The 27,545-nt window shown below is 34.8% G+C and overlaps 1 protein-coding gene and 1 long non-coding RNA gene across 2 annotated transcripts; both read right to left on the bottom strand.

Moving 5' to 3' along the window:
* On the bottom strand, positions 1–27,512 carry LOC123529022 (tRNA (guanine(6)-N2)-methyltransferase THUMP3-like). The gene is made up of 13 exons (XM_053520802.1): positions 27,251–27,512; positions 26,173–26,240; positions 25,694–25,788; positions 25,008–25,076; positions 24,721–24,795; positions 23,871–24,005; positions 19,148–19,225; positions 11,655–12,439; positions 10,052–10,121; positions 8,863–8,978; positions 7,187–7,274; positions 4,263–4,400; positions 1–2,220 (listed from the first exon to the last, which is right to left on the bottom strand). The coding sequence occupies exons 1-13, from the start codon at positions 27,484–27,486 to the stop codon at positions 2,014–2,016; spliced, it is 2,160 nt and encodes a 719-aa protein (XP_053376777.1). The 5' UTR covers positions 27,487–27,512; the 3' UTR covers positions 1–2,013.
* On the bottom strand, positions 24,309–26,113 carry LOC123534295 (uncharacterized). Its single transcript, XR_008366712.1, has 3 exons — positions 25,694–26,113; positions 25,008–25,076; positions 24,309–24,795 (listed from the first exon to the last, which is right to left on the bottom strand). It is a non-coding gene; the product is annotated as an uncharacterized LOC123534295 (long non-coding RNA).
* Positions 27,513–27,545: the final 33 nt, after the last annotated feature.

The raw sequence follows: 27,545 nt of genomic DNA on the forward strand, positions 1-27,545 counted from the left end.
TTCTGAAGAGGAAGAACTACAACTCTGCAAGGGAGATTGACATAAGACTTAAAAATGAACCGGCACTGTGCAGACAGAAATACAATAGGGGTACACAGGTACTTGTAGTTTTAACGCTGGTATGATCAAATTAAGTAACATCCACGGATTTTTTTTTTTTTTTTTTTATACCCTCTATAATTTGGGCGTCAAGGCCATACAGCGTTATACCGAGGACCGCGGTATATCTAGTAGCGTTATAACGGGTTTCGAGTGTAGTATTATTGCTCGTCTTTATGATAGAACAGTTTTTTGTTTCTTCCCAATATAAAATATACGTCATTGTTTTTGTGGAGATATTTTTGTCATTTACTGACTTGCTTGAATTGCTTCAATCTATTCAGATAGAAGTTGGTTGGCTCATTCTGGAAACTCATATATTCAACCAATGAAATTTATGTGAGAAGATACCTATCTGCTACGCCTACTCAAAGAAACAGATACACCCATTATTTATATCAAAGACTGGTCAGAATTAAACTTTTTTTAACTAAAATTATGGAAAATGAGAATACCCGGTAAGCTTGAACAAAGTGAAATAGTAAAAAGAAGAAAAAATATCTTACTTTGCTATGTAAATTTAAACCAAAAATGTGACAGAAACTGATTGGAGCAATCAACAGACCTTTCTTTCACATTAACAGGTCATGAAAAAAGGATTTTTAGATTTTCTTCAGGAAAAAACATAAAATCAAGTTCTATCGGAAATTTTCAAAACCTCTCACATACAATTGTAACTTAGTCAGCCTGTATGTTATTGTTTTTACATTACATAGATTCTTGATTATTTTATATATTTCTGATAAATTAACTGAAGAACCAAATTTCAAGGGTTCAACGCAATAAGGGAGTATCTACATATAATTATTATATGTAGATATGCCCTTATTGCATTGAACCCTCGCAATGGGACTACAGGTATCAAACTTCAGCAAATAACTGCCTATCGTAATCAAATGAAGTTTTTTAGTTTTTTCTGTTGTTTTGGGGGTTATTAGGTCAGAGGCCAAGGTAACTATTATGACCTAATACATTCAACCTTTAACAAAGACAGAACTTTTGACCCTCTTTTACATAATTCTGAGACTTGATTTCTTTTATTCTCACAAATCATCAGAAAAGCTGCATCTTTATGGAATTTCATTTATCTGATTTCCTATTCTAACAAGATCCCGATTCTTTTTCCTATTAAACAAAGAAGGCTGAAACATTGAATTATAATACAATTCATTTTTCTGACGTCACAATTATTACGTCATAGCATCAAACGGCATAGCGGCGCGCTGGAAAAGAAACCAATTAAAAACGGGCAAATATTTCATGAATGTCTTCAAGGATGTACTTTGAAATCCTTGGTAACGTGTTAGAATCGAAATAGCATATCTCATTTAGTGACTTGCTCTTGAATAAAATCATTGTTTGTCATTCAGATGCGTATATAATTTATTATATCACTCGGGCTGCGCCCTCATGATATTATTCCTTCGCATCTGAACTTCAAACTGATTTATTCAGTGACAAATCACTAAATAAGATATATTATTTCTTAAATAAAATTAAGACTTATGCTTTTAACATGATAGGTAGAATCTTTATTCTCCCATCTTGTGGTCACAGTGTGTTGTGCCTGCATGATGACTACATGTTTCTATCACTTAACAATAAACGCAAAATGTTTCTCCAAAATTCTATATCAAATTACTGTAACACAACAAGAGCTGTCACTAATGGTGACAAATGCCCCCACAGCACCTTGACCTTTGACCTGGTGACCCCAAAGTCAATAGGGGTCGTGTACTCAATAAGTACTATCAGCATGTGAAGTTTGAAGGTCCTGGGTGCAGTGGTTTGCGAGTAAAGTGCCTTCATGCAAAAAGTTAACGTTGTGATGAATGAACAAACTAACGGACGGACAGTTGAAAACTAAAATGCCTCCCTTTGGGGGCATAAAAATGTTCAAGTACACACACATCTTCAAATATCATCTCCGCAACAGTCTGGACTGTCTGTCACCATAGATTTATCTCCCTTCTTTTCTTTAGAAGCAAATATATCCCTGTTTACGTGTTTATCAAAAGGTTCAGCTGTCCTCATTAGAACATAGATACCCCCAGCAAGGCCTCCGATATTGACACCTAGAGTTTTTGTCCTCTTCCAGTACTTGCCAATGTGTTGTAATGTCTACAAAATTAATACACAATAAATTATAATTGAGCCTCACCATGAGAAAACCAACATAGTGCATTTGCGACCAGCATGGATCCAGACCAGCCTGCGCATCCGCGCAGTCTGGTCAGAATCCATGCTGTTCACTTTCAAAGCCTATTGCAACTAGAGAAACCGTTAGCGAACAGCATGGATCCTGACCAGTCTGTGCGGATGCGCAGGCTGGTTCCATGCTAGTCGCAAACGCACTATGTTGGTTTTCTCATGGTGCGGCTCAAATATATATTCAGGCAACCTTAAAGTTTTTCCACTTCCATTATGGTGAAACTACTGTCAACTTCCTCAAATGAGCCATGCCATGAGAAAACCAACATAGTGGCTTTGCGACCAGCATGGATCCAGACAGCCTGCGCCTTGTCAGGATCCATGCTGTTCACTAACAGTTTTGCTAATTGCAGTAGCCTTTAAAAGTGAACAGCATGGATCCTGACCAGACTGCGCGGATGCGCAGGCTGGTCTGGATCCATGCTGGTCGCAAAACCACTATGTTGGTTTTCTCATGGCACGGCTCAAATGAATCATGTGTTGAAATTGCATCACATCGTGATTGAACACGAGACCTTTTGTTTAAAATGCTGAAAATTTTTTTGGTAGATAAACTGGTGGACAAACAGTGACACAACAAAATAAGTGCCATTGTTTTCATAACAATGAAAAGTACTTAATTACAAATAATTATAAAACAGTTCAAGCTAGTAAGAACTTGACTTGCTCAAGACTCCAACAGACCATCACTCACCTTAATCATTTTTTTTTTTTTTTTTTTTTTTTGAACCACGTTTAAGGCCCGTTTATTCATCACAAAATTTACATATACATTTCAATATATAACATATACAACATTAAAATATTCACATATTACATATAACATTCAAAGATTTTTTCTACTTTCAACATATATAACATTCAAAGATTAACATGTACATGTCTTTTTCTAGAAAAACGTAGTTCAACCTTACTTTAAAAGGAAAAAGAAACCTCTTTAATAAGTACTATCAGGTTATTGAAACATACAAAAGAAGTACATAGAAAGAAGAAATGATTAAGCTGTATTGATTATTCTAAATAATTGAAAAACAATTTACTAATCTAATGGCAACAGATTATAATATTAAATGTTGATTAAGTATGTGGACTGACAATAAAAAGCTGTACAACTGCCCAGTTATCTCTTTCTATTTCTTTTATACTGGTGCTTCTGTATACTTGCCAGGCACAATTCAAATAACCTTTTAAACCATAAAAACTTGGTACAATCTCTTTTCTTTTACAAGCCAAAATATATTTCTTAATTTGTAAGAACAAAACGTAAAATTTTCAATTCTTTTTTCACAATTTCCTATAATAAAGTCTTCTGCTCTTATTTGAGTTATTCCATTATTCAATAAAACATTTTTCACTTCTTGCCAAGACCAGAACAGATGTATAATTGTTTCTTCCTCTTCTTTACAAAAAGTACAAAGATTATCAGTTACAATATTCATATGATATAATAAAGACTTAGTACCAATAATTCTGTGGAGTATTCGTAATTGTAACCACTGAATGTAAGAATCTCTTGTCATGAGAAATACAGATTTATAGGCATACTTCCATTCAATATTATTAAAACATTGGTTCCATTTAACTTGACTAGTAGGTATATCATTGTTTGCACTCACCTTAATCATACACTTTTTGTCCTCTGTCAAGAGTCTAACTTTCAGACAACTCCAATTGACTATCACTTACCTTTATCATACATTTTTGGTCCTCATGTCTAAAGACTGACTTTCTCATGACTCCAACAGACCATCACTCACTTTAATCATACATTTTTATCCTCTGTTAAGAGACTATCTACTTTCCCATAACTCCAATGGAATATCATTTACCTAAATTAATTATCATACTGACATTCCCATGACTCCCAACAGACCATCACTTAACTTATCATACATTGTTTGTCCTCTGTCAAAAGACCGACATTCCCATGAGTCCAATAGACCATCACTCACCTTTATCATACATTTTTTGTCCTCTGTCAAGAGACAACATCTGCCTGTTTCAGGTTTGACAACTCTTGCCATCTCAAACAAGGCCCCTGGATATAAAGTCCAGTTGTTTACCTTGTGTCCCATTCTCACTCCAAACGGCTGAAATACACAATATTTTTGAAAATCCCATTTCATTGTGAAATTCTGATTCCATCATAGATACAGATTACAACAATGTATTTTGTCTGTTTACATTAAGCGACTGGTTTATTTTATACTATCATAATTTCATTTATTATTTCTGAAGACAAAATGATGTTTCAAACAGTGGGATTTACTCTTAAAATAGTTTTTTTTTTTTTGTTGGATTTAACGTCGCACCAACACATGACAGGTCATATGGCGACTTTCCAGCTTTAATGGTGGAGGAAGACCCCAGGTGCCCCTCCGTGCATTATTTCATCAAGAGCGGGCACCTGGGTAGAACCACCGACCTTCCGTAAGCCAGCTAGATGGCTTCCTCACATGAAGAATTCAAAGCCCTGAGTGAGGCTCGAACCAACATCGATGAGAGGCAAGTGATTTGAAGTCAGCGATCTTAACCACTCGGCCACGGAGGCCCCTCCTTAAAATAGTTTCACTTGTAAACAGAAAAGAATATGAATTACAAATTAAACAGAAAACTCATCAACAAATGCAGTCTCTGAGACAGCTTTATCCCCGCAACTGTTTTTATAATGGTGCAGGGCTAAATCAGTAAATAAAGAAGCTGAACTTATGGTTTTACACATCCAGTCATCAATATCTACTGACAAAACATTGATTAATTTAGTCTACGATATCCTCAGTAGTTTAAAAGTTATAGTCTAAACACAAAAATATTAAGTACAAAAGAGACAAAAGGGAGATAATTAAAAAACTAGATGCGTGTCCACAAGACTATAAGTATCTTACATGCCTGCCTGTGTAAGACTGGTTTTTCCCTACCCAAGGGACAGTGTGTTCTGAGGGTTGGGAAAACAGCTGTCTTACATACGCAGACATGTTAGATAATTTTTCTTGCCTATCACATTCAAAATAGACCGTGTTGATAAATAGATTTAGGTATTTCCTGGCATTATTTATGTAGTTAATGACGTCACAATAGTGCCATTACTATGTGACGTCACCTAAGTGCATGCTATTTTAGACAAAGTTTTTCCCTAGGGAAAGACAGGAATATCTATCCCTGGCACGTGTTCGGACAAATGTATACTTTCCCTGCCAGGTAGGCAAGAAAATGATGTCCCCACTTCTTGTCACTGTACATGGTTTCATGACTCTAAGCAAAGTATTTTTAAGATAACTGCAACACAAACTTTTAAGCTTGACTGAGTGAACTTCACATGCTATATAACAATATTCTCATGTTTTAAAACTCTAGGTCAAATATTTTTTGGGACACATGGGACACAATCTTTTAAGTCCTTAATGCCCATTTTTTGGCTAAGTCAAGAGCTATAACTTATGTATGAATTCTATTCAGCGTGTGAATTTGTGCACCTGATTTTTGTTTTAAATAAATTTCACCCTGTTATTAACTACCAGAAATGTTTTCTGCCAATCAAATACTTATATCTGAATTAATTCATTTTCATTTTTCAGCACACATCATTCAAGACTCAACAGAATTGGGTGAAGCTATAAAGAAAAATGATAAATACACTTTTTTTTTCAATTTTACAAATAAACAATAAGCTCAACGATATTACTACTGCAAAATTTACATTATATGACCTTTAGAAGTCTACACACATGCTGCAGATGATGCAAAAAGTCTTGAAATAATAAAATATCTCTATTAATTTTGACAAAATATAATAATTTCTTGTTACATCTATTTTGGATAATTGTTTTCCATGTATTTATCAAACGTTTTAATATTTGATTAATATAGTAGAAGGTATTATTGACTACATCATTTTTATTACATCCCCTTATCACTCTGGCTATATAAATGCACGGGCAAAATTTAAAACAGAACTTTTCTAACCATGAAATCATGCTAATTTTCCAATTGGTCAGCTACTATATTAGTTATACAATTAGAAGCCCTGCGGAACTTTAGGAAAACAAAACAAATTCTGAATCAGAATCAAGATGAACAGTCACAGAACAAAGAAATTTTTATTTATTCAAATAGACAATAACACTCATATTTATAAACAACTTTATTTCAACTGTATCTTTAATTGTACATAACATTCTACTTATCTTTAGAAAAACACTGTATTCTATTCTTAGCTCAAGGTCATGTGACTAAGAATACCTGGCTTTTTTTTTACTTTAGAAAGATCGTGACTAAAAACACCTGATTTTTTTGTACCCAGAAGAAGCCTCTGTAGATGCCCAAGTGTTAGTCTTTAATAAAAATAGTAAAACTTAACCTGCTTTGGTTACACTACACTTCCTTGTTTTTAAAACAAATTTAGAATTACAGTCAAACTTGTGCTAGCGACCACCCATGAATAGCGACCACCTGTCGACAACGACCGGTCTCAGGTCCCCCCGTAGGTAAATGCTCACAAAAAGGCCGTGAATAGCGACCACCTGGCGACCGCGACCAGCGACCGGCCTAATTCATTCCCAAGTGTCATATTTGCCCCCAATAATGACCAAGCTGAACCATTCCGGCATGAAAATATTTGAAATCCGCCAAATATTCACGACTTTCGCATTATAGCAAACATAATAATTACTGCTTGATTGAAAATATGCACCGGCCGAATTAACAAAGAGAGCATAAAGAAAGCAAGAAGCTGCAAAAATACTTTTTATCAGCATGATAATGGCTAACTGAGAAGTGACCCTTTCCCCCAAATAAAGACCACCTGTGAACAAAGACCACTTTTGCTTGTTCCTAAGAGTGGTCTTTGTTCACAGGTTTGACTGTAGTATACACTTACAAGATCTGTAACAAACACATCCACAGAATGATCTCTCACTGGTAGGTTACACACATCCCATCTTACAGCATCAATTAACAATGGAGACCTGTAGGTAGATTGAAACATTTATTATTCCTGCAATCAAGCTATATATTATCTCAAAATTTATTCAGTGGTTCAAACATATCCTGTAAACTAAAATACCAAAATTCATATCTTTGAATTTGTTTCAATTATACTAGCCTCAATTATTTACCTGGAGTGTAAGTCTACCTAGCTGTAAAGGTGTTCTTACCTAGGAAAAATGTTTAAGTCATATTAATTAATGTCTTTAAACAAAATTAATGAGTCGCACCATGAGAAATCCAACATAGTGGATTTGCAAACAGCATGGATCCAGACCAGTCTGCGCATCCGTGCAGTCTGGTCAGGATCCATGCTGTTTGCTTTCAAAGCCTATTGCAATTAGAGAAACCGTTAGCGAACAGCATGGATCCTCACCAGACTGTGCGGATGTGCAGGCTGGTCTGGATCCATGCTGGTCGCAAATGCACTATGTTAGTTTTCTCATGGCACGGCTCAATGATGATGTAAGATGACAAACATCTCTTTTGATGATAAACAGGAAGAACAGCTTTTCAAATTCATGAATTTCAAAATGAAACTGAATTTAAATTAATGTCTTCATTCTCATGCAGAGGTTTTTCACTTTTAGCCATCTTGCCTCTGCCAATTGTCAGTTTTTATTACTCAATTACGACAGACTGAAGTGCTATGTAGTGGAAGCTGGTTAAGAGAACAAATACAATTAGCAGCAGACTTGTCAATACATTTTATACATACGTACTATTTCCACTTTTATCAGTTCCAGTTCTGTGTTAACTAAAACAAGAGGGCCATGATAGTCCTATATTGCTCACCTGACTCAAATGAGTACATGATACTTATATTTGTACTTTTCTTCTACTTAGTTTGTTCAAATCATGCCCCTGGTGTCAAATTGGCACCCATTGGGTCACTTATCTTCTTGTCTAAAACCCCAAAATCTATAACCAAGGGACATGATTTGAACATCCTGGCAGAGGACCACTACATAATGATACTTACCAAATACTTCAGTTCTGGGCCTTGCAGTTTCAGATATTAAAAGAAGATTTTTAAAGTTTTTCTTATGTAAGTCTATGTAAAACAAATGAACCCAGGATGGGGCCAATTTTTACCCCAGAGACATGATCTGAGCATGATTTTGGAAGAGAATCACTAAACAATGCTACAATCTAAATATTTAAGCTCTGGGTCTTACAGATTTAGAGAAGAAGATTTTTAAATTTTTTCTTACATAAGTCTATCTAAAACAACTGTACCCTGTGTGGCAGGGCCCATTTTGACCCTAAGGGCATAATTAGAGGATCACTAGACAATGCTACTTGCCAAATCTCTCAGCTTTGAGCCTTATGGCTTTGGAGAAGATAAGAGTTGAAGTGTTTCCTTTTTGGTTGTCATGGCAACCAGAATTCTGCATGAAATGGAATTCTTTGAAAAACCTTTATAGAGTACCATGCAAGTAACATCCTGGCCAGGTTTCATCAACTTGCATCTAATGGTTTCAGAGAAGATGTGGTTTGAGAAAAAAGTAGACGGACAATGAGCTAACAATGTTGCTGTTCAGTTAAAAATATTTTTCCATAATTTACTTGTTTTCTGTCTTTCTTTTTTCATCTGTATCGTGTATGTTACTATGGCATCTCTGTAATGCACGTTTTCCAATCTCACCAGCAAGGTTCAAGGAATATGGCCAACGTAATGCACCCTGAAAGTCACAAAAATAACCTCTCGGTTGATTATATTGGCTGTAAATGTAGTCACAGCTTAAAGAGCTTTGATCTTGCCTTTCAAAATATATACCTAGTAATATTCCAAAGGACAGTCTTTATATAAAGGGGTCTAGCAAATCGACACAACAGTAGTAATAATGACCCCTTATAGAAGTCCTTTCTCTATATTCATCTACACACATATTAATGATTACCAGTACCATCAAAGTAGGAATCAACTGATGACAAAGGCCGTGTTTTAAATATTGAACTTATATAAAGCAGGTTTGATTTATTATATACTATGAAGTCATTTAGTTTTGATATCTAATTTTGAGTTTTGGGACAAAAAAGCCATTTGTTGGGTCATGAATAAATGAATTTCAAATTTCAACATAGAAATTGATTAGCTTTTTTGCTGTTTATTGGTATATTAAAGTGAACATGCAACCATTAAACCTATGAAAAGGAGCTCCCTACAAATGTTTAATTACAGCATAGCATGTACCAGTAGCTGTTAGTCTGACTCAAGAAGTTTTTCAGACACAGAAAAGCCCTTTTTTTCTGTTTTTCTTTTATTTCAACATCTTAATTAGCCAACTACTTTTTTTTTTAATTAAAGATATGGAAAATGGAACAAAAGTAATTAAGTGACAGAGCCATTACACATCTAACAACAATGTCATACAATAACAAAGGCTCCAATCAGCAGATTACAACTTTTCATATTCCATGCCCTCTTAAAATCACTGAAATAAAATTTACCTGTAAAGGAATACTTCCAGTTCCACACATTGGGTCACATACAAACCTACCTGCATAGGAATACTACCAGTTCCACACATTGGGTCACATACAAACCTACCTGCATAGGAATACTACCAGTTCCACACATTGGGTCACATACAAACCTACCTGTAAAGGAATACTTCCAGTTCCACACATTGGGTCACATACAAACAAACCTACCTGCATAGGAATACTACCAGTTCCACACATTGGGCCACATACAAACCTACCTGTAAAGGAATACTTCCAGTTCCACACACTGGGTCACATACAAACCTACCTGTAAAGGAATACTTCCAGTTCCACACATTGGGTCACATACAATATCTCCTGTCTGTATGTCACACAACCTGAAAAAGGAAAAAAATCATTCCTAAACATTTCTTCCCATGACCATCAAACAAGATGGCTATGATGGCCCTAACCGTCGTTTATATGACTGAAAAATTGTTGAAAAAGACGTTAAACCCGAACACACACACACATATGATGGCCCTAGATCGCTCACCTGAATTACACAGTGACACAAAGAATATATTTGTGAAATTATTTTGAAATAGGGTCAGTGCTTTCTGCAAAGTAGATTTTATTAGTAACAGGGTTGGAGTGAGGGAATGATGACATAGAATACTTATCTAAAAAAAAACTGGCCTCACCCCTAGATAGCCATGTCTGGGATGTGTAATCGTTAGCCAAAAAGGAGTTAATAAAAGGATGCCATCTACAACTTTTAAATATTATAATTTTTGCTCAAATATCTGACCAAATATAAAACCTTTTATTTCATTTTTTAACAACAGAAAATCAGTTGAAAACAGTAGTCATATCCTGCATGATGTTTTTTAACAAATCAACATGACTTGAAGAAATTAGGTACAAGGTCACCCAAGGTACATTGCTGTTAAATTATTTTGAAATTGAACCAATGTTTTGGGAGAAGAAAATCTTAAAATTTTTCCGACAGTTATACAGGGAAAACTAGCCCAGTGCCCTAGTAACCAAGTTTTTTCAAGGAAGCAGAATGATTTGAAGGAATTTGTTACAGGGACTGCGTCACCCAATAAACATTCCTGTGAAATTATTTTCAAATCCAACAAGCATTTCCTCAGGAGATTTCAAAAGTCTTTCTTATAGCCACATGGAGGATTTACCTAGCCCTACAGTACCTCCAGAATGGTCTGAAGGAGTTTAGTAGAGGGTCACCAAAGGATCACTTCTGTAAAATCATTTTAAAATCAATAGAGCAATTGAAGAGAAGATTTTCAAATTTTTCTATAAAGCCGTACAGGAAAAATTAGTCCCGCCACCTGGTGGCCATTTTTTAAGTTATTAGCAGAGGTAGAGGGTCATCGAAGAAACATTTCTGTGAAATTATTTCAAAATTGGGCCAGCAATTTCTGAGAAGTTTTTTAAAGTTATTTCTTTCAGTTGCTACGACAACCAGAATTCAGCATGGATACCTAGATTTTAAGGAATCTGAAAGGAGACCACCAAAAGAACATTTCTGTGAAGTTTGATTGAAAATGACATACAGTCGTTTATGAAAAGATATTCTCTGAAGAAATTGTGGACAACTGACGGATGGGCAATGGACATCCAACAATCTTAAAAGCTCACCATAAGCACCTTGTGTTTTGGTGTGCTAAAAAGCCAAATTTATTTACATATTTTAGATATCTCCATGCATATAATTGTGAACAATAAACAATTATTCAGCATAAAATTTTATACACTCTGAAAAGGTGCAGAAATTTTAAAAATAAACTTTATTAAAGGTAAATGTACATCTATATCTCAGATATTAAAAGCTTTGCTTTCACTGGTGACATTTAAAAATATTCATTAATCCAGAGATACATTAGTGTTATGCTACCAGTGTTTACCTGAGCATCCCATAAGCAATGGTAGGCCGGAGTGTTGTTGGTCCAAAATGAGTTATATTCCTCCGATGCAGACTTTCCTTAGTCAGTCCTAAACTTACAGTTACTTCCTGGTCATCTATTCCTAGAATCACTTCTATATCGAATTCCGTCATCTTTACATTCCAACCAAAATATCTATAAATAGCACCACCAAAGTTTGCTGCAGCTGTCATTGAATCAAAGTTATGCTTGTCCCCTACCCTGTAACATGTAACCCTGAAAGATGGCATCATAGGATTCCAAGGGTTTTCCCTAACTCTTGGCTTCTTTGTAACAGTTTCTGTACTCTCTTTCTCTTCTTCTTTTGATGTTTCAAGTCGTTCGTCACTTTTACTATGTTTATTAGAAGACATATCAGTTTCAGCTTGTGATACACCTTCAGATTTAGCATTGTTTTCTTTTTCTTGCTGTTCCTCTGTAACCTTATCATTATCAATTCTTTCAGTGTCTCCTATCTCACTGTCTACACTTTTAGAACCTTCGTCAGTCTGTTTTACATCTTTTTCATCACTTTTATTTTCAAACTTCTTTTTCTTTTTGTTCCTTTTCCTTGACCTTTTTGACTTCTTCTCTCCCTCAGTGACCTGTCTTGGAGGTGGTATTATAACTTCTCCAAAGTCAGTGGTGATTTCTGCTGGATAATCTGCTACACCATGCTCAAAACTAAAGAACTTGCGCCAGATGTTTAACCCTGCCGGCCAGTCGACAGAGCCAACAAGATTTCTAAGTCTCTGAAGATTATCATTCTGCAAACAGAGAAAACCAAGTTTTAAAAAATATCTTTATCTGCAAGAATTCGGCAATGAAATCAGTCTAAGTGACAAAGATGCATTTGGCATATCAAAGTAATTTTTTTATGGAAGCATCAGAACACTGACTCTCCTATGCAGAAATACTTGGTAATATATGTTGTTTTATTCTTGATTTACAAACAATAAAGAAACCTGTATTCAAATACAACAGAACTCAAGTATGATCATACTACTCTTGTACATATCTTTTATATATTATCAGTCATGGTTTCTTCATATATCATTGCTTCTTGGCTACTTTATAATCATGAATGTCTTTATAGACTACTGTGAAATCATTTAATTTCGTCGGCATGAAATTTCATGGTTATGGTCAAAACAGCAATTTCGTGGGGATATAAATTAGTGGATTTCAATTTTTTAACATAAAATGAATGGGAATTTTTCATTTTCATTAGGATTAAATTTCATGGATTGGTTCAACCACGAAATCAACAAAAATTAGTCCCCCACAAACATGATTTCACAGTATGACAAACAAGAGCTGTCCGTAAGACAGCCAAGCTCGACTATTCGAAATATTGTCACAGAAGCAGGAAATTATTACCCAAAATGTTAAATATCAAAAGAGTTTTAAGTTCGAAACGGGACATAATTTGACCAAAATGCATATCAGAGTTACGGGACTTGATGCTATCAACTAGTTTAATAACCCCGAAGAAACATGTTAAGTTTCAATTCCATATCTGCATTAGTTTTGGAGATAGTAACTTGCATGTAAAACTTTAACCAGAATTTTCTAAGTCCAAAAGGGGGCATAATTTGCTCAAAATACATGTTAAGAGTTATGGAACTTGACCCAGTGAGGTTGGTAACTGACCTAGAAAAAGAATAAATAAGTTTCAAAGCTATATGCCTTTTGGTCATAGCTGTATGTACTTGCACGCAAAACTTTAACCAGGATTTTCTAAGTCCAAAAGGGGGCATAATTTGCCCAAAATACATGTCAGAGTTATGGGACTTGATTCTATCAACTAGTTTTATAACCCCGAAGACACATGTGAAGTTTCAATTTAATATCTGCATTAGTTTTGGAGATAGTAACTTGCATGTAAAACTTTAACCAGGATTTTCTAAGTCCAAAAGGGGGCATAATTTGCTCAAAATACATGTCAGAGTTATGGGACTTGGCCCAGTGAGGTAGGTAATTGATCTAGAAAAAGAAAAAATAAGTTTCAAATCAATACGCCTTTTAGTAATAGCTGTATGTACTTGCACGCCAAACTTTAACCAGAATTTTCTAAGTCCAAAAGGGGGCATAATTCGGCCAAAATACATGTCAGAGTTATGGGACTTGACCCAGTGAGGTAGGTAATTGATCTAGAAAAAGAAAAAACAAGTTTCAAATCTATATGCCTTTTAGTAATAGCTGTATGTACTTGCACGCAAAACTTTAACCAAAATTTTCTAAGTACAAAAGGGGGCATAATTTGGCCAAAATGAAGGTCAGAGTTATGGGACTTGGTGCTATCAACTAGTTTTATAACCCCGAAGACACATGTGAAGTTTCAATTCAATATCTGCATTAGTTTTGGAGATAGTAACTTGCATGTAAAACTTTAACCAGAATTTTCTAAGTCCAAAAGGGGGCATAATTTGCTCAAAATACATGTTAGAGTTATGGAACTTGACCCAGTGAGGTTGGTAATTGACCTAGAAAAAGAATAAATAAGTTTCAAAGCTATATGCCTTTAAATGATAGCTGTATGTACTTGCATGCAAAAACTTAACTAAGGTGTGACGCCGACGCCAACGCCGACGCCAGGGTGAGTAGAATAGCTAGACTATTCTTCGAATAGTCGAGCTAAAAATTCTCCTCATACATTTGGTTTGTTGAATCCACCTTTTCTGACTGTGTACATTACTTTTGTACCAGTCCTTCTTAACTACATTCCGTATGTTTTCTTGGCTAGTTCTGTCTTGAACAAATTATATCACAAATAAACTTTGTACACATAATTATCTGTATGAAAACCAAACAGTAACTTATCATTTCTTTCTAAGATAATTGAAAGAGTTGTCCTCTTCAGACTTCATGTGAAAGATAATGATTAAGTCTTTAGAGTATTAATTTTGTTAGTATATTGTATGGTACAGAAGAAATTGAGTAAATTGCTTTCTTTCATGTCCAATTATTGTTCTGTTGGAAATGCAAATATTTCAACAGACCAGGTTTAAGGTCTTCTGGCACTACAGAAGGGTGCTATACTGTTTCATTAAATACCAGTAGATATTGTAATGGCAGAAGTTTCAGCACTGTACATCCAAGACTATGGAATGATATACCACCCAGTATTAGGCAGTCTAAATCCTTTGACATTTGTCTGAAGAATGTGAAAAAATTTGAGCCGTGCCATGAGAAAACCAACACAGTGCATCTGTGACCAGCATGCATCCAGACCAACCAGCTGGTCTGGATCCATGCTGGTCGCAAAGGCAAATGTTGGTTCTCTCATGGTGCGGCTCATTTTACTTTTAGACTTTTCATGCATTAATTTTGAACACAACAGTTCAGTACTGTTTTGCAGATCTCTGTCAGTTATATTTTTATTCTTTCCATTTCATGTTAATTTGGATTTACATTGTATTTACTGCTGTTTACCATTGTATGTACTGGTATACTGTTTTGGTGTTGTCTTATCATCCAGATATATATGAATTGTAATTTAGAACTTATTTGTACAACACCACTGAATATATACTTTATGGTTACAGGTATGAAACTAGGTGTTTGGTTTAAACAATATTTTATTCATATATATTTACAACATGAAACATTACATAATTACAGCATGAAGGATTGAGTAGAAAGCCAAGCTTATTTGAAACTCTCTCCTTTAAACTAGGTGTTTAATCAGATAAAACAGTTTCAATGCCCAACTCAGAATGTATGCCTAATCTAAGTTTTAGTAACAGCTTCTTGTACCATCAAAATAAGGAATTTACCCTTCTTATATAAATCCAAACATACTGTGGAATCATTAACATTCTTGGGGGACTAATTTTCATTGATTTCATGGTTGAGTCAATCCACGAAATTTAATCCCAATGAACAGGTAAAATTCCCATTCATTTTATGTTCAAAAGCTGAAATCCACGAATTTATATCCCCATGAAATTGCCATTTTGACCAAAACCACGAAAATTCATGCCCACGAAGTTAAATGATTTTACAGTATGGCATAAATTTTCCTTGCACTACCAGTACTTCATCTTCTTTATTTGCTTCCTTAAATTAACACTTTTTTTCTTTCTAAGCATTCAGTGATATTGTTTAGTGTGAGAGGAAGGATGGTAGGGTCAACTGGGTGGGTACTTTTGGACTGTTCTGCCAGGACAGTGGAATTTACAAAGTATACTATACTGTTTTATAAGGTTACTGATTCCAAAACTTAAACAATATGTTTAAGTATAATTGGAAGTCGACACAGACAACCAAAGATGTCGGACGAACAAGGCACATTTAAGTAGTCAGTTACTTTTAAACAAGATAGTTGAGGCATGCCATGAGAAAACCAACATAGTGGGTTTGCGACCAGCATGGATCCAGACCAGCCTGCGCATCCACGCAGTCTGGTCAGGATCCATGCTGTTCGCTTTCAAAGACTATTGTTATTAGAGAAACCATTAGCAAACAGCATGGATCCTGACCAGACTGCACATGCGCACTAATGAACTATGCTATTTCTAACCTAAAGCATGTAGTATTATTCTGTTTTGAGCTTTCTAAACTTTCTTACTTTTCCTATAAAGAATAACAAACAAGAGCTGTCACAGGAGACAGCACGTTCGACTATTTTGATGCTGGATAGTGAAATGCTTCTGTAAAACATTTACTAATTTAAACTAAACTTTCTGATGGCATTTCTGGCCAACATTTGATGAAAAAAACCCAAATGTGGTCCACAATTCTGATCAAACTATGTGGGAAATATACTTTTTCAGGAGGAGAACAGAGCCAAATTTCTTCTCCAAGTCAGCCAAAAAAACCCAACAAAACCTTGCATTCAAGTGTTAAAAGGAACAAGAGCTGTCCGTAAGACAGCCAAGCTCGACTATTCGAAATATTGTCCCAGAGGCAGGAAAATATTACCTAAAAAGGTTAAATATCAAAAGAGTTTTAAGTTCAAAAGGGGGAATAATTTGACCAAAATGCATATCAGTTATGGGACTTGCTGCTATCAACTAGTTTTATAACCCCTAAGGCACATGTGAAGTTTCAATTCAATATCTGCATTAGTTTTGGAGATAGAAACTCGCATGTAAAACTTTAACCAGAATTTTCAAAGTCCAAAAGGGGGCATAATTTGCCCAAAATACATGCCAGAGTTATGGAACTTGATCCAGTGAGGTTAGTAATTGATCTAGAAAAAGAAAAAATAAGTTTCAAAGCTATATGCCTTTTAGAAATAGCTGTATGTACTTGCATGCAAAACTTTAACCAGAATTTTCTAAGTCCAAAAGGGGGCATAATTTGGCCAAAATGAAAGTCAGAGTTATGGGACTTGCTCCTATCAACTAGTTTTATAACCCCGAAGACACATGTGAAGTTTCAAATCAATATCTGCATTAGTTTTGGAGATAGTAACTTGCATGTAAAACTTTAACAAAAGTTTTCTAAGTCCAAAAGGGGGCATAATTTGCTTAAAATACATGTCAGAGTTATGGGACTTGTCCCAGAGAGGTTGGTTATTGACCTAGAAAAAGAAAAAATAAGTTTCAAAGCTATATGCCTTTAATTGATGGCTGTATGTACTTGCATGCAAAAACTTAACCAAGGTGTGACGCCGACGCCGACGCCAGGGTGAGTAGAATAGCTAGACTATTCTTCGAATAGTCGAGCTAAAAACAACTAGAAATGTGTCCATGGGACACAGATGCCCCCACTACATGACAAAGGACACAAATTTTTTCCTAGGTCAGGAGCCATAACTCCTACAATACTGAATGAATCCGGACGCAAACCCCAGGTGCACAACCGCAAATGCTGACCAACATTCCTTTAAACTTTGGTGACTCTAGGTCAAATACTTTTGGAGCTACGCGCGACACAACATTAAAATGATCATTTTTTAACTAAGTCAGGGGCCGTAACTCCTACATGACTGATTGAATCTGGACGTGAAATCCCAGGTGCACAACTGCACATGCTGACCAACATTCCTGTAAACTTTGGTGACTCTAGGTCAAATACTTTTGGAGCTATGCACGACACAACATTAAAATGACCAAATGTTTACTAAGTCAGGGGCCATAACTACTACACAACTGAATGAATCCAGACGCAAGACCCCAGGTGCTTAACTACACATGCTGACCAACATTCCTGTAAAGTTTTGTGACTCTAGGTCAAATACTTTTGGAGCTAGGCATGACACAACATTAAAATGACCAATTTTTACAAAGTCAGGGGCCATAACTCCTACATGACTGAATGAATCCGGACGCGAAACCCCAGGTGCACAACTACACATGCTGACCAACATTCCTGTAAAGTTTTGTGACTCTACGTCAAATACTTTTGGAGCTACGCACAACACAACATTCTCGGAAGGACAGACAAGAGGAAGGACGGACGGACAAGGGCAAATCTATATGCCCGCCCCCCAAAAGTAGGGGCATAAAAAGATAAGATCCTTATCAAAAATGTATCTCTCGTTATTTTCATAAAAAAATTGTGACGCCAAATAAACCCACTGGCACACAAGGGTAATTGGGGAAAAAGAATTTAGATTCATTATTTGACCAAAATCTGACTGATTGCCTTAAAAGTACTTTGTAATTGGGCCAAGCATTAAAGTGTCTTACTGTTAAGGTCTAACATAGATTCAATGAGAATGTGTCTGTAGGACACATGGTGTGCCCCCACTGGTACATTTGTCACAAATAAGGGGCAATAATTCAAATGTTTGCAGTCTTAAGTGGGTATAGCCTCAAAAAACATTTTATGAAAAGGATTCATTATTCTAGGCCATATACTTTTTGAGCTATGAGCATCACAAACAAAAAATGCACTATGGCTATTTCAAGGGCAATAACTCTGTAATAAGCACTAACATTCTCAAGAAGAATGCCAAATGTGCAAGATCACATCATGATAAAGACTCAAGCAAGGATTCATGAATTTACATCAAATACTTTTTGAGCTAGGCACATTATTAGGTGAAAATGTGCATTTTTGACTATTTCAGGGACCATAACTTTAAAAATAGGGGGTGGAGCCAGCCAAAAAATAAGAGGTGTGCAATTCATATCATGATAAAGACTCAAGTTTTCATCCATATACTTTTTGAGCTAGATGTGTCACAAGGTAAAAATGTGCATTTCTGACTATTACAGGGGCAATAACATTTGAAATAGTGGGCGGAGGCAGACAACAAATAGGAGGTGTGCAAGTTCATATTATGATAAAGACTCATGCAAGGTTTAATCAATTTATATGAAATACTTTTTGAGTTAGGCATGTCACAAGGTGAAAATGTGCATTTTTGACTATTTCAGGGGCCATAACTCTGGAAATAGAGGGTGGAGCCAGACGAAAAATAGGAGGTGCGCAAGTTCATATCATCATAAAGACACATGCAAGGTTTCATCAATTTATATTAAATACTTTTTGAGCAAGGTGCATCACAAAAATGATACCTGGTCTTGAGTAAAGTTGAAATCTTTAATATGTTTCATCACTATCCTACAGTTGTCAACACATCCTAGATCTGTCACCTGAAAATATAGTTTGTTGTTGTCATCATTAAAATATTGTATATTACATTTAACGATTGTTAACATTATGTATAAGTATTTGTCTATCAACTTAGTACCAGCAGTAATCAAAGAGTAATTTGTATCAAGTATAACCATCAGGCCATTTAAACAAGAGATAGAGTGATCTTGGTGCCCACCATTCAGCCATTTTTGAATGTTCCAAATTTCAAGATTGCTCAAGGTCAAAATCAAGGTCAAAGTTCATTTTGTTATACAAAACTATGCATGTGGTCCAAATTTGAAGGCTGTAGCTTGAGAAATGTGAAAGTAGGTCACTAGGTCAAAATCAAGGTCAAATTTCATTTCGTGACACAAAGCTATGCATGTGGTCCAAATTTGAAGCATGTACCTTCAAAAATGTGAAAGTAGGTCACTAGGTCAATGTCAAAGTTTATTTCCATACACAAACCTAAGCATGTGGTCCAAATTTGAAGGCTGTAGCTACAGAAATGTGAAAGTAGGTCAGTAGGTCAATCTCAAGGTCAAAGTTCATTTCGGTACACAAAACTATGCATGTGGTCCAAATTTGAAGGCTGTAGCTTGAGAAATGTGAATGTAGGTCACGAGGTCAAAATCAAAGTCAAATTTCATTTAGGAACACAAACCTATGCATGTGGTCCAAATTTGAAGCCTGTACCTTCAAAAATGTGGAAGTAGGTCACTAGGTCAATGTCAAGGACAAAGTTTATTTCGGTACACAAACCTATGCCTGTGGTTCAAATTTGAAGGCTGTAGCTACAGAAATGTGAAAGTAGGTCACTAGATCAATCTCAAGGTCAACTCATATCAAGGTTCATCTAGCCACTCAAAACTATAGATGTGGTCCAAATCTGAATGTTGTAGGCTATGGACAAGAAGATTTTTAAAGTTTTTTCCCTATATAAGTATATATACCATGTGACCCCTGGGGCGGTGCCATATTTGGCCTAGGGGGATAATTTAAACAAACTTGGTAGAGAACCACTAGATGATGCTACATTACAAATATCAAAGCCCTAGACTTTGTGGTTTTAGACAAGAAGATTTTCAAAGTTTTTCCCTATATAAGTCTAAGTAAAACATGTGATCCCCAGGGCAGGGCCATATTTGACCCTAGGGAAATAATTTGAACAGTCTTGGTAGAGGACCACTAAATGATGCTACATACCAAATATCAAAGCCCTAGGCCCTGTGGTTTTGCCCAAGAAGGTGATGATGGTGGGCTAATTAAAAAATTCTTTCTTACAGCGACATTTTTGTAACTGTCGCATCTTAAACAGGTACATGGGTAAATAATACAATTCACTATAGAGGCAGTCCATTTAAGATTTTATAAGTATGGAGACCAGGCGGTAAACCCAAGGATTTTTAAAAAAATATAAGATGACAGTCATAATTTTGTAATCTGTCTAAAGGTTTAAAACAATGAAAATGAAAACAAAAAAATCAAACCTCTAAAAATTATTTTGGTTTCACTTGTGTACCTGCATATAGGTAACTTGGTGCCCAAATGAATTATGAATTATAATACAAAGATATCAGCATGATTAGATTTGTATGAAACCAATATTAATGGTGGACAGATGGTAACCTCTCCCTCTGCCTAGCTATTACAAATTTCAATGACATGTTTGTTCATCTTTACCCTGAATCTATGATTAGATATCTCAAAAATTTGTCTGAAAAGCAATAAAATATAATATCCCAACTGGGATTGTACCTCATACAAAAAAAACAAAGATTTGTTTGTTTGTATTGGGTTGAACACCATATTTCAACAGTATTTCAGTTAAGTAATGGCAGACAGTTAACCTGTGCAGGGCTCCAGATAATTTGTTTTGCTTGTGAGTATTTACTCATCATAATTTTTGTGAATGAGTAAAATGGTAAAATCTGGAACTTACTAGGAGTAATTTTACTCCTGAAAATTTGTAAATGGGTGGTTTTCAAAATAATGAAGCAAAAGTGTGACATAGGGATTGAAAATCCTATTTCTTATAGTGGTCACCTATTTTATATGATAGCAAATACTTCAAATTTCAAGGAAATAGCTTTGGGAAAGTGTTGAGAAATACCAGTCAGAAAATATTTCAGCCTTTAATTCGAAAGTTTGGTGAATTTCCAGTAAAATGGGTGATAAATGCTGTAATGTTTTATGACAAGGAAATATTTTTTCAACATATATGATACGTAATAGGTATATGTGTGTGGTTTGAAACTTAATTTAGCAAATATATGTGGACATTGGATTTTAAAATCATCATTTCTGCATTAACATGACATGAAAATAAAATTCTACCTAGAAAAGTTATTGCTCAATGAAAAAAAATTAACATATTATTATAAAACCTATTTTTTTCTCACAGTTTCCATGTTCATCAACCGCATGCCAAATTTCAAGAATGTACTGTAATAATATTTTCTAAAATTGTCATCTGAAAATTGAGTTATTTTACAGGTGCACAGGGGACACATAATTATTTGAAAATCATTGTTATATTCATCTATTATTAGTTTTCTGTTTATAAAAAGTCTATTGGCGATCAACTTAAGACAAATCCTTTCAAACAAATAGTGTATTCCACAAAATAACTACAAAAACTGAAAATTTTCGCAACAAAACTTGAAAATTCAGCAGCATGTAATGTTTTAAATGAAAAATAAGTGACTTTAAACATAACTAACATATTGAAATCACTTAGTTTACATGCAATGCTTATTCAAAGTATAAAAATGACATAATGTCATGCATGGTAAAATGGAATGGCAAAATACATGCATACTTTATAATGTTACTGAGAAGATGCACAGGGGACAAATTGCATCAAAAATATATTTATAGAATATGTTCATATTTAAGTAGAATTCTTTCAACTACACAATATTCACTAGTGAACATTAACATATGTAGGCAAACTTGACAGCTAAGAAGCAATAAAGTTGATATTTCCACTTTTTAACTTGGGAATAGACATTCATCATGATTCTGAGGAAGTTGATTCATTAAACAAAAAAATCATATCCTGTCTTCAAAGCTTAATGGATTAAGATCTTGGAAAAACATTAGGACTTAAGAAAAAGTAATGGGGTTGTGAAATTGTAGAGTTCAACATTTAAATTTTGTATTTTTTTCACTATTTTTTTGTGAAGGGGGTTCAATCACAAGATGTGAAATATTGGTAAGAACAAGATGCTGTTTATGAAAAAAAAGTATTTTGCTTTAAATGTGGGGAGTTTAAGTTTTATGAAAAATCAAAGCTGTAATTAATAAAGCTTGGTTTGAAAACAATAAAACACTGTTGAAAACTAGCCGCCATATGAAATGTCACACTTTTTTGGGTGCACAGGGGACAAAATTAGCTATATAATTCAATATAACTTTAAAATTGCTTGGGTCATTTAGTTGAAATTGCACACATTTATTGACTACATTGATCTGGATATAATTAACCCCAAAACACTTTCTAAAACTGAACTTAATTAAAATAAGGTGAGAGAGAAGAAAAATCTTCATTATTTTGAAAACCACCCAAATGTGAAAAAACAGAAATTGGTTTTATAACATATTTACTGGGTGTAACACCCATGAATTTGTTTGCAGTTCAGTTTCAATTCAGCATTCAAGTTTTTGCTTTTTTTCTTCTCCCTTGGCTTGCTTTGGCTTAAAACACTCACTACTGAATCCAATACAATATTCAATATACTCCTTTAAATATGTTTTGGGGGTCATTTTTGTTCGTTTAAAAATGCATACTGTCTGTTCACTTTTAAAATTCTTAGAAAGAGAAATTTTGTTGTTTACTCCACACCAGAAGTTGATATTTTAAATCGACACCGCTTTAAACTAAAGTATACACTACTGTACCATCAATATTTTTTCCCAACTATTTGATTTACACATGCATTTAGTAATAGAAAGAGCATTGAAACTCGAGGGTAAACGATTTGTACGAGGGGGCGTAGCCCCCGAGTATAAATCGTTTACCAGAGAGTTTTAATGTTCTTTCTGTTTTGTATCATAGCCTTCCATATATGGTAGTTGTAGGCGTTCCTCATTTCCATATACAGCAGTTCAGTGAGTACTTAAAATCCTTGCTTTACAAATGTGTAAAGCCCAGGTAAAATAAACCAATGCGAGAGCAGAAAATCAATAAAATACACTTCGCTGTCTACTATTCCAGACACGCTGGCATACTTTCCTATCCAACAGTGCGGTAACTAGCGTGCGGGTATTAAATACCTGCACACTTTTAGTTACCGCACCCTGTAGTCAGTGTATACGATTTACCTGCAGCAAATTTGTTAAGAAAAAACACTGAGCTATGATACAAGTGTATTAATATAGTTTAACTTAGGTTTATGGAGTACCACTCAATGCGTGTGTATGTTCAATGTGGAAGAAGTAATGCCGAACGTGTTCTGTTACGTAAAGCATTTAGACAATTCACATTTTGTGTACGCCAGTAAAAAGTCATTGTGGGTGTTTCTGTGATTTCTTATACGTTTTTATATGCTTAAAAATGATCAGACATGTGTATATACATTATTTCAAATCATAATTTACGCTAATATGCATCTTATCTGGAGCCCTGCCCGTGTTCCTGGATTGTGTACCTGTACAAACCTGTTCTCCACAAATCAGAGGTGGAGGTCGAATGATTTCAGACCCAATGTCTTTTATCAAATCAATCGTGAAACATCTTATTTGGACTAGAAACATGGGAACACTCCTTGATGTAGTGTCAGTGAGTAAAAACGACTATAACATAACTTATTCAACAAATAAACTGTTGTTGCTACAACTGTTAATCATCGTAAAAATTCTCACTGACTGCCGTACTTTATTCGCAAGGCAATGTTTACTGTAACACCGCCAAAATGTTTACCTGTTCCACTTTTAGCAATAACAAAGGATTTTTTTAAATTGTAAAAAAAATAATAAAATCTAAATTTAATCACAATAATATGTATTAAAATGAAGTGATAATGTCTATAAACTTGAATGTGTAAGAAAACAAAAATTAAACACAAAAATACTTGCAGTTTTAAAAACATAATTCTGTCAAAGTCTGTGTTATGTGATAAGCGCAAAAATACTGGAAAGGACTGGTGTTTTATTATATTACAAAGTTGTTATGATTAGTTTTAAATGAAATCTAACATAAATAGACAACAAATATTGTTTTAAGGCTGTTTTACAGAATTTTTTTGGGGTTCGGATAAAATAGTGTAGTTAAATAATTTTGATTAGGGGGCGGAGCCAGAGGAAAAATAGTAGGTGCGCAAGCTCATATCATGATAAAGACTCATGCAAGGTTTCATCAATTTATATCAAATATTTTTGGAGCTAGGCGCGTCACGAACTTCGGACGGACAGACGAACGGACAATAGCAAATCTATATGCCCCCACCACTCATGGTGGGGTACAAAATTATATATATATATACATGTATATATTATTCACAAATTATACCTTATCAGAAGGTGGCAGAGTCTCGTTGTCACTTGGTGGCAATGTAGTCACATCACTGTCAAAATCTACATACAACTGAAGAAAAATATATGAACACACATGCATGATGTTACAATATATGATTTAAAATTTAATGTAGTTTTATAATGAAAAATTAAGGTAATATTATAAATATAAATCATAATTTGTTTCTTCTTACAATCCATGTGATAAACAAAGTAAATAAAATGTTGAAGATTATTGCAGTTTTGTAAATAGACACTTAATATATTCTTCACAAATGATACCTTAAGAGGAGGCGGCAGAGTCTCGTTGTCACTTGGTGGCAGTGTAGTTCCCTCACTGTCTACATACGACTGAAAAAATATACTTAAGACATTTCATTTGCAAATTACATAAATAATTAAATAATAAATTAGCACCGTGGTGTAGGAGTAGAGCGTCATCAATACTCTTAACACGCAGGTTGCCGGTTCGAATCATGTGTGCCTAATTTAATCGCAACCTTCACGATTCCTTCTTTTGGTGCGAGTACTTGCCAGACCTCCAGGAAACAGTCATTGAGAGTAGTTAATAATATAAAATACAAGAAATTTATCCTATAAACACTGTAAAAATACTACATTTAAAGTTATATATAAATAGCATGGTGTTGCAGAACGGTAGCATTAAATCGATAAGTCAAAACATTGAGAGATAACTATGGAAATACAAATCACGTGGTTACCTGCCTAGTTGTAATGTATATCATTTTAATAGTGACTAAGTATTCTAAGTTTAAAATGGATACATTGCATAGTTGTTGAGAAATGGACTGTGACAAAAAAAACTTAACTAATGCATAAGACAGAGCAATAACAATACTAATTTTAAGCTTGACCTTTTTTCCTCAAAAAGTGAAGTTAAAAATTCCATTTTATAATTTATTCATTAACAAATTATATGTTTTAAATAAAATCTAAAATGTATTTACCTCATCACACGTTTTCTTTCTCTTGAAATGGTGGTTATGATCAGCGTCTTCTTCTTCAGACTCTGAACTATGTATGATGATAAATACTGTCAGTCCTGAAAATTAACAATGTCACAACTTTTCTCCATGTACTGAATGAAATAAAAACTGACAGAATGTAGGGAGAGACATGTATGAATTAATAAATTTGTCACGGTATAGGACATGAGAAAGACGGTAAGGCCTCGGGTTCGACTACCAGTCAGGCTGCACATTTTTTTTCACACTGTGATATTTGACCCTGAACATAGGATCGTGGAATTAATTTCAGTATCATGTGCTATAGTGTTACGGTATAGGAATTTTGAAACAGGCAAGAAAATGAGTGAGCAGCCTGGCAGTTCACACCATTCACCTTGTAAGCCAAAGGACCCAATTTGAGTCCCAGTCATGCTGCATATTTTTTTCTGATCCTGTGACAAATACATATCCTCACTGACCATGAGACACAAGTACTGAAGTTTGTACAATGTCCACATTGACAGGGGAAAATGTGTGGGTTATATTCCTGGCAAAGCCATTTTTCAAATTTTACATTATTTCACACAGTCGACAACATTTCATACATTGAAACTATACCATAAAACATCATAATCCTAATTTGGCCATGTTATTTAAATATAAAAGGCACATACTTTGCACCCATGAACTATAAATAGTGGGTGGGGAATGTAGAAAATGTAATGTAAAACGTGTGTTCAAATAACTATAAGGGAATGTCATGCGTAAAGGCATACCACATTTAATAGAAATAATAGTAACGAACTATTCTGTGTATAAATATTAGGTAATATATCCTTTCAATACATGATATTGTAAAATATGTTCCCAAATTCGTTGTGATTTTTTCCGTGTCGGCTTATAGAGCAAAGAGTAGTCAAGGGGGGCAATTCAAATTGCGGATATTACCGATCATGTGTACGAATGAACATTCGGTCATGTTCGTCTGGAAACGGTATTTTACGGAAAATGCCGAAATCGCCTGTAGACACCATCCCACTTTGGAGGCTTGGCGCTGTAAAGCGCTACCACGCGCAGATGTGAAAATGCTTTTGTTTTATTCTGAACACATCGTTCTAATACACCATCACGATAGACATCAATAGAAACCATTATATTTGGAGAAAAAATCGGATGAATTTAGTCATAATTTATACATGATTTACAGACATACTATAGGAAATTGTCGATTAAAATTACTATTACGTTACAGTACTGATCAAAATCTTTCATTTGAAACATTACACATATAAATTAATGCTTAATTGATCTCAAGTTTCTTCACTTATGTTTAGAGCCCTCTTTTACGCTTCGAGATGACAACGACGTCACTTTAGATTCATTGCCGTATTACACATACAAAGTAATGGCGGACTATGCAAAATCCGGAGGAGTGAAATAAATTATTTTTATGTTTTGTTACTTGTAAATGTATCTTAAACATTATGGTGTGTTATTAAGCCATTATGTTACTTATTTGGGATATATAAATCATGGAAGTTTAAGGTCATACATTACATTGTGACAGATAAGAACACCGTTAATCGAGATTTCATTGATATCGTTACCACTTTTTCAATTGGACATGGTATGCTGATTCGACCTCTCAGTATCTTGCATTTTGTCTTAAACCTTTCCTCGGCTTCTTCTGCGGCAACTGGTTCAAATCCTGTGACAACAGTTGCTTCAATTGTACAAAGCATTTCATCTTTTGGTTCTGGAACGCAAGACACGTCTTCCGTGGGCGCCGCCATTTTGTTTTACTTCACGGTCACGTGACGATGGACAAGTGTGTAGGCAAGTGTGTATTTCA

The sequence above is a fragment of the Mercenaria mercenaria genome, chromosome 13, assembly GCF_021730395.1.
Source record: "Mercenaria mercenaria strain notata chromosome 13, MADL_Memer_1, whole genome shotgun sequence".
NCBI classification, from domain to species: domain Eukaryota; kingdom Metazoa; phylum Mollusca; class Bivalvia; order Venerida; family Veneridae; genus Mercenaria; species Mercenaria mercenaria.